General features: G+C 37.9%; 1 protein-coding gene across 1 annotated transcript; it reads left to right on the top strand.

The window, feature by feature from the left end:
- The first annotated feature begins 685 nt into the window (after nt 1-685).
- On the top strand, nt 686-7,919 carry SMIM28 (small integral membrane protein 28). Its single transcript, XM_063309454.1, has 2 exons — nt 686-1,125; nt 7,422-7,919. Exons 1-2 carry the CDS (start codon nt 1,012-1,014, stop codon nt 7,803-7,805), a joined length of 498 nt encoding a protein of 165 aa, XP_063165524.1. The 5' UTR covers nt 686-1,011; the 3' UTR covers nt 7,806-7,919.
- Nucleotides 7,920-8,536: the final 617 nt, after the last annotated feature.

Raw genomic sequence — 8,536 nt, 5'->3', positions numbered from 1 at the left:
TTTGCTAATAAGATCTAGAACATAATTTTGTGTCATTACAATTTTATCAATTCCTTCCTGAACAACATTAACTACAGAACATAGCCAAGGGAGAACTAGAAGAAAGATAAGAACCATCAGGTGATCATGCTAACATCTTACTACTCTCTCAACACAGTCTTAGAGTATGAAAACCAGTTTGGAGGGTTGTTGTGTTTTTTTGCTTTGAATAATTAAATTATTGAAATCTAATGATACTTATCTGTTAACAAAAAGCTATGGAAGATTAAAGGGCAGAATTAAGCGCATTAGATGTGTCGCTGAAAGCAATCATATCTTCTCAGTGGCCAAAGCCTTTTCTAGCAGCAGCTTCTTTTCGGATTTATCATTAACCTCTACATTCTAATACCTCTAAATAATTCAGAACAGCTTTCAGCTATGCCCTGGCCTGCCTAAAAGCACCTGCTTTTGCTATTTACATTGCATCCGAGTGGAAATATTTCCTTAACCCTTAGGGAGAAGTAAGCATTTTGTTATTTGTCTTTAACATTGGTGCTCTGTTCCTCACCACACCCGAATTATTTATTTATTTATATTTATATATATATATATAATATATTTAAAGCTATAAATGTAGACAATTATTTATCCACAGAGTTAGGACCATGTGCACTCAGATTGTCACGGAAATTCCCCTTTAACAATCCTAATGCAGGCAACCATCCAATCGGAATGCTATCTCTTCCCTGATACCTGATGCCAGCTTCCCTGGTAATGTAGGCCACTGAAGCAAATCCAGAGAGATTGAGTTAGAAGACAAAATAGCGTCCGAGATTCATTTGGTCGCTGCTCTGCCCTTTCCTCCTTTGCTGCCAATAACAGGAAAGAATATCAGCATGGTTTTCAGCTTAGGCATTCCTAGCTAGGCCTAGTATCGGAAAAAAAGGAGGGGGGACACTATTAAAAATAACCCAAAAGAAGACCACAGCTGAAGAGGAAGAACAAGGAACAGATCCACACGTCCATGAAAGCATGCGGTGGCTTCTGAGCAGTGGTAGCTGGAAGAAATTTGGACATGCTGATAGGGGAAACTATGACTGGTTGACCAGTGAACCAGGCATGCCATTGGTGGAAACAGAGCTACAGGTTTGTATCACCTCTCCTCTTCATATTCCTTGCAATTCTGTTCTTTCAAGATTTCTCATTTCAGGATGAAAAAGGGTTTGTGGAATAGACATGGGGGAAATGCCTTATTTTACGTAAATTGTACTGTCCTCCATGCCATTGTTCCTCTGTTTCGCCAGCAGAGAAAAATGTTTGCAGAAAGTGATATAAATATTTACTTCAAAACTGACCTTAACTGCAAATTTTGGCTGCTTTTGAATCTGTCATTTTATTTCTTATCTCATTCTCAATTTTTCTTTCACCTGGTCTCTGCAGACCCTTTCACTGATGTTAGAGTAAGTGTTATTCAGCAAGTCTGTTTCCTAAATCATGCATATTATTCTCGTAGTGTTGTGAAGTGGCAAAGGGGGAAGGGGAGGGAAATAAAGACTCCTCTGAACACAAGAAGACAGTCTAAAAGATATTTTGAGGGTTACATGGAATGAATTATTTTTCTTAATATTGTTTAATCTGCAAAGTAATTTAGTCTGGTTCTTTAAATAAGAGCCTAGTTGTACTGTGTCAAAAATAAAACCAATAGCAGTCTGGCATTGTAATTCTCTGCATGTCTACTCTGAAGTAAGTCCCACTGAGTTCACTGGAATATTGAATGGAACTTGTTCCTTCTAAATGTTTCTAAGACTGCTAGTTAGACAGAATAAATTGTTGTTATAAGACCAGAAGAGTAATGGCAGTAACATGACAGTAAATGATTGTAATGTTTTATTGTGTTGATGTCAACTCAGCATAAGCATGGTTCTTCACATTTGCATTATTTCATGGTCATTCACATGTGCATATATTTTTTCATTGTTTGATTATGCCCATATCTGATTGCATTCATCTGAATGTCTAAACTGTCACTATACTAAAAAAAAAAAAAGTAGTGTTGGAGCTGATGCTGAGCGAGTTTGGTCTGTGATGGAAAATCTGTGATTACTCATTTATATTTTTATAACATTACTTGATGCTAGAGTCAACATGTTTTGAACCTGCATATGGTGATTCATATCTACATACAGTATATTTAAATATACCATATACACAAATTGTTTCTGTTTGCGACTGAAATAGCTTCCGACTTCAGTATCATTACCATAATGAGCTAAACTCCATTCTCTTGTTTTTTCTTTTTTCTCTGCTTTTGTTTAAAGTTCAAAGGAACACTCATATGTTCATAAATGTGCACAGGAGAACATTCAAGACACTGCTGTGGTGAATTTGTAAATTTGGCTATGAACATGTATCATTCCCATTCATTAACTCTGGAATACTGGTTAGGCAAATGGTAGAACATCATACGAATCAAAAGGTTTTTCTTAGTATTATACAGTACAAAGGTCTATAATGCTGTGCCTACTTATTACTGAATCAGGGAATTCTATCTCTTTCTGAGAAAACATCAGTCTTATCTGATTTCTTTTTCTATTTTTTATCAGCCAGAATACATAAGACAGGCAGCAGGGGCAGGTGTAAATAAAGAGCACTCTAAAATGGTGATGCTTGTTCCATACAAGGAAATCCAGGGCAAATCAGGCAAAATCTTTTAATAGAATTTATTTGAAAGAGATGCTTTTTTGCAGATTAATGAAACCAGAAGAAGAGACAGATATTTTGGAAAATTGGTTTACCAAAGGATTCAAGCAGAATGTTTGTACTCTACAGTATGATCATTTTTTCAAACTGCCTTCAACTCTCCAGATAAAAACTCCAATGCAAAATCAACATTTTAAATAGACAAGCAATCTACAATATACATTTCTTCTTCTACAAAGCACAGCATATTTAAAGATAACTGATGATTCATACTGAAAATCTGCAACAAATGTTTTCATTGCTCTTGCATTTGGAAATATTGATTAATTTATCCTTTCCCTAATGAGATATAAAAACCAGAGTATACAAGATACACTTAAGTATAATTTGGAATACATCCTATTTACATTATACCATTAGGCTTCAAATGATACTAAAATAGAATCAAATATAAAATGTTTGCAGTTTACTTTTTCTGTTACAAAGCATTTATTTAATGGCAGTACAAGCAGGACTCTTTTTAAAAAATTGCAATATTTGATATTCACTATAACCATATCTGCAATGTATGTACCATTAAATATGTATTGAGTATACCATTAAAAAAGCAATGTCAATTTTTTATTTCCCCTTACCTTCCTAGTGACACCTTCTCCATTTAAACAATGTCCCAGCTTAACACCACAATAAGCTGGGTTCTTGTTTACATGATACGCTTCTTGTATAAAAGGTGAAAATGGTAAGATGAGAATTATTTATTCCCAGGCTAAAGAGAAGCGATATGTATACATATTTCAGATGTTTTTGAAGGACATCAAAAGATTGGCCAAGTATCCATTAACTTGGAAGAGTGAAAGGAAAATGTCTGGAATTTAAACTCTGGAACATAAATATATAAAGAGGCTCTGATATCCTTGCATGGCAGTGGGCAAATCTACTGTTGCACGTATGACTTTATTCTTATCAGTAATAAAGAATCTAATCTGTCTGAGAGTCTTCTGCCAAGTCAAGCCAAATGCTAAATAAAGGGTTAAGCGTTCGAACAGCTGTGATTTATTGCAAAGCTCTGGTGCAAAACTTAACACAGAAAAACTATAGAGAATTCACTCCACAGAAAAAATCAATTAGTATAGGGAACATACACCATTAATATATACCATAGCATACAAATAAATACATTCATATCACATCAACAAATTAACAGTTGTCAAAATGACGTCTATGTACTGTACGTCCTTCTGTATGCCCAATGTTGTAATGCAAGCATAAAAGGGGCTGAGTTTGTGTTGTCATTTGCCCCCAATATCTATGACTAGAAATCATTATTTGCTGTCTAGCATGGCTTTGTCATGAAACTGATATGCTTATATACATTATATATAATAATTCCTATATGTTTTAATACAAGGAAGTGAAGCATTCAAAAAGCAAACATGGGCCTTATTCTCTGCAATTGTCTGAAATAAGGTTAAATGTAAATACTGTATGCATTCTATGCAAAACTATAAAAACTTAACAAAAACAAGATGAAAAATAAAAATATCCATGGCCTTGTCAAATCTATTAAGGCAATTAACTATTGCTTGTTAAATTGTTTAGATTGTTTTGACAGTACAAAATGCAATAATATATTTATAAAGTATGTGGCAGCTTACATTCTCAGAAGCGTGGTGTCCTATTCCATTCAATTAAGTTCCGCAATTCTCTCCAGAAGGGTTCCCATCTCCATGTATACCTTTCACAAACAGAGACACCTTTATCATGCTTAAATGATCATTTAACAAAAAAAAATCCCTCTGGCTATTAGCATAAATTTCTTAAAGTGGGACAGGAAGATAAGGTTAAAAGAAATGAATACTAAAGGATGTCTCTTAAAGTAATTTAGACACCCTACTAAAATCACAGTGGATAAATAACTAAAACTGTGATTTACTTAGGAGCAAAACTAGTAGCTGCTTTTACCAGCATTCACCAGCTGTCCTGTTTTTAGTTTTTTAAGTGCCTTTAGCCTTTGAAAGTATTAGAGGGCACTTAAATGAGGGAAGAAGTAATTTAGAACGATGATTCTAAATTACTTCTTGTAATTTCTAAAATACCTTCTTGTAGTTATTCCTAGCATGGTTTATTCAGAGCAGGGAAGAGGATAAATTAAGTTATAAGATAATACATTTATATGACTCAGTAAGAATTGTAAATAGATTTGCGAAGTATCAGTTGTGTTCTTCTTCATATTTTACACCATTGCTAACTCTAAGGCCAAAATCAGCTAGGAGGATGGCAGGAGGGACTGGGATTTAATGTTGGGATGTGACCAATTTAACCCTCTTCACCAAATTTAATTAATACAAGGATGTGCGATGCACCAGCTGCATCCATGTGCCCATCTCAGAGCATCCTGCATTGGCCTCCCCACAAATGCCCACTGCACAGCTACTACTGAAATTGTACGGAGGAAGAGGGTGCACAAGACTTTAGCAGCTTGCCAGAAACATGCTGTACTTGCTTTTGGAAAGGGGACATACAAAGACATCAGGCTTAAAAAAAATCCCAGGCAGTGAGATATTAAACCATCCCACCGATAGCCATAGAGACAAATAGCAGTAGAGGCAATATAAGATAGGTAAACATACTGGTTTGGAGCCTCATTTCCTTCCTTCCCTTCCAGGGAAGCTTTCTGATTCAATGAAGCTTTTCCAATGGCACAAGGGCAAAGTGGGGCATCTGTAGCAAATGTTGCTACAGATGCTCAAGGATGCTGTAAAATGGGATAAGAGGTGGTGCTGTGGGATACTCCTCCTTTTACTTCCTACTGTCTGAGATGTTATTTTAAAAGAACTCCAGTCAAGGATTGTTCCTGCTGGCAGGAGCAAACATTAGATACAATCCATTGTTTTCGGTTTTGATGGCGAGAATTATTGGCAATAGAAAGGGAAGCTACAGTGTCTTTCCACTTGCTATTTTCAAACAGCCTCTGAACTTCCATAACAAGCTTTTCCTGAGTGATAGCGGACAGTCCTAAATGCCAACCTATGTCTCAGAGACTTGAAGAGGAGGGAAGGAGGGACGGACCACCCTTAGGTAGAGGCATTTTCTGTAAGTGCTGTTGGAGATGTTAACAAATCAGCATGCCTCATGTTAGCATATTTATGAGTTGCTCTAGGATGCAGACTCTATGTGAGAGGAAGCTGTTTGTTCCCACTCCTACTTCCTCTCTCCTCCTTCTACACCATCCTTCCTCCTTCTTCACCATCCTCCTTCTTCACCATCTTTGCTTCTCTCTCCATCTTGGGCGTAAAGCCATGTGCTTGCCCCTATCTGTATGCAGCTCTTAGCAGCCAAAAGGCTAAGAGTTCATTATGTTTAGGGAAAGAACAGAAGAAACAAGGAACTTCATTTTTCCACTGAAGATGGATGTAACTGAACCGAGAATAAAGTCAGTAAGCCTCTTTTTACTTTATTTATTTATTTATTTATTTTATTCAATTTCTATAGCCTCCCATCTCAACCAGTGACTCTGGGCAGCTTACAACAATAAAAACCATAAAACAATAAAACAATTACAATTAAAACAATTACAATAAAAATAAATATACATGGCTGCCAAGTAAACAATGTAAGATGTTAATACAACCAAGAAATGGGACCACTACCACACTCGGGGCCCCAGACCCAGACACATAACCAGGCCTTCATGGCCTTACGGAAGGCCAACAGAGTCAGGGACATCCTGATCTCTGAGGGGAGAATATTCCAGAGGGCAGGCGCTATGGCTGAAAAGGCATGCCTTCTAGTCCCCACCGACTGACATTCTTTGGCTGACAGATCTGTAGCATGCCCAATCTACCAGATCGAATTGGACAGGTAGAAACAACTGGGAGAAGGCAGTCCCTTAGGTAGCCCAGTTCCAAGCCATGAAGGGCTTTAAAGGTGACAACCAGCACCTTGAATTGCACCTGGAAGCACACCAGCAACCAATGCAGCTCCTGTAGCAGAGGCATTACGTGTGTCAAATATCCGACTCCACTTACTACCTGTGCAGCTGCATTCTGCACCAGCTGAAGCTTCCAAATGCTCTTCAAAGGCAGCCCCATGTAGAGCACGTTGCAGTAGTCCAGACAGGTGGGCATGAGTGACAGTGAGTAGAGCCTCCCAGTCCAGGAATGAGTGCAACTGGAGCACAACCCGAAGGTGTTCAAAGGCCCTCCTAGCCACGGCTGCCATCTGCTCTTCAAGCAGGAGCCGTGAGTCTACAAGGACCCCCAGATTGCACACCGGGTCCGTCTGGGGCAGTGCAACCCCATCCAAGACCAATGATGGAAAAACCTTGTCACTGGAAGGACCACAAGGACCACTTATTTTAAACCTACTTTGTCTAAGTGTGTAATTCTTTATGCTTGGGAGGGCTGAGTGTGTAAGATCAGTAACCTATGTTTCTCTAACATGCTTATTAAAGCTATTTAATATTCTTTTTCTGTGTGCAGCTTCTCCGCTGTGTTAAGCTCTGCTACATTCAGTGGTCCTAGCTGTCCACTAATGGCTTCAAGTGCAAGGTCCTGTTTGGAGGACTCATTGTGGCAGCATAATTGCTCTGTTGTGCACACTGCAAAACAGCAGATTTTATTATTGCTTTGCTTTACTGATACTGCTGTTATCTGCCTTGAGATGTTTTTATGACGGGCAGGATGCACATAAAATTAAATTAGCAAAGGTCTGATACATGTTCTTGTCTTGGTTTCTACTAGAGTCAGCATAAAGTAAGTTCGACCAAAGAAGATATAGAGCCATTCCTATGCATCATATTACCAGCTACCGTGATGCTCTTCCTGGCATTCCTGTTGCTTTTCCTCTACAGACGTTGCCAACGCCGCAATCCTCAGGCTCAGATCTTCAGCATTGACCTCCCAGAGTCCCTTCCAGAGCATGATGTGACAGATTTTCTCTCTGTGCTACCCTGGAACAATGAGCAGAGCTTCCAATATTCCACTCTCCTGCCTGAAACTGCCCTTCTTGCTGTATGCTTGCCTCCGTCCTATGAGGAGGCCACCATGAAGGCATCCGTGGAAGAGGACCATGTTCAGCTCTTTCAGGAGCCAGTGCCCCCTTATGAAGAGACCAAACAACAATAAGCACACAGAAATTCCTCTGGTCAGGGTTTTTTCCCTCTATTGTGTTTTTAGAAAACAAAGCAAGAAGAACTCAGAGCGAGGCAATCATTACAAGCACAACAGAGCTTCAAGTGATTAATTGTAACAGCATAAATTTTAAATGGAACAGATATTGAAACAGCTCACCAGACAACTGCACCAGATGAAGGAAAGTATAAAATTAACACTGTACTCCACGAGTACATTTCTGGAGTAAATGACATGCAGTTGTTTTAGAAGGTGGATTGCAACAGCTGTGTTGAAAAGCAACTAGACTGGAATTACACATATACACATGCAAGGGCTTTAACATTTGTAATGCATTAAAACTTAGACATTTTATGAATTCAAGAAATAATCAACAATTTTACATACTGAAAATACTACAGACTATATATGATTGTTGAAATGCATCTGGAAAGTTAGGTCTCTGAATGTCTACACATTAAATGTGCAGTCTTTCTAGTGTTCAGGAAGATGGAACACATAGCGATTTAATTATTGGAAGGCACAATAAGATACTTACACACCATTGGGTGGTGTTCTGCACTGTGTACAGAATGATTTTGTGTTTTTTCTACTTTTAAATAAAATCCTGTAACCTTTTAATTCTGGACATAAGATAAATATGGCTAAGTTAAAAACAATAAAGTATTTTAAAAACCTTTTTTATTTTCATTTTTTGCTTTTCAGGTAGACCACTTTGCGTTTCT

Source organism: Candoia aspera, chromosome 1, assembly GCF_035149785.1.
Source record: "Candoia aspera isolate rCanAsp1 chromosome 1, rCanAsp1.hap2, whole genome shotgun sequence".
Classification (NCBI taxonomy): Eukaryota; Metazoa; Chordata; class Lepidosauria; order Squamata; family Boidae; genus Candoia; species Candoia aspera.
The sequence above is the reverse complement of the archived record's forward strand: the minus strand, read 5'-3'. Positions and strand labels throughout refer to the sequence as shown.

What these genes read in the sequence shown, in the direction of transcription:
- SMIM28 (XM_063309454.1), top strand. Translation starts at nt 1,012, where the DNA reads ATGCGGTGGCTTCTGAGCAGTGGTAGCTGGAAGAAATTTGGACATGCT. An exon ending in TGGTGGAAACAGAGCTACAG is followed by an intron (nt 1,126 to 7,421) that starts GTTTGTATCACC and finishes GGTTTCTACTAG; the next exon opens with AGTCAGCATAAAGTAAGTTC.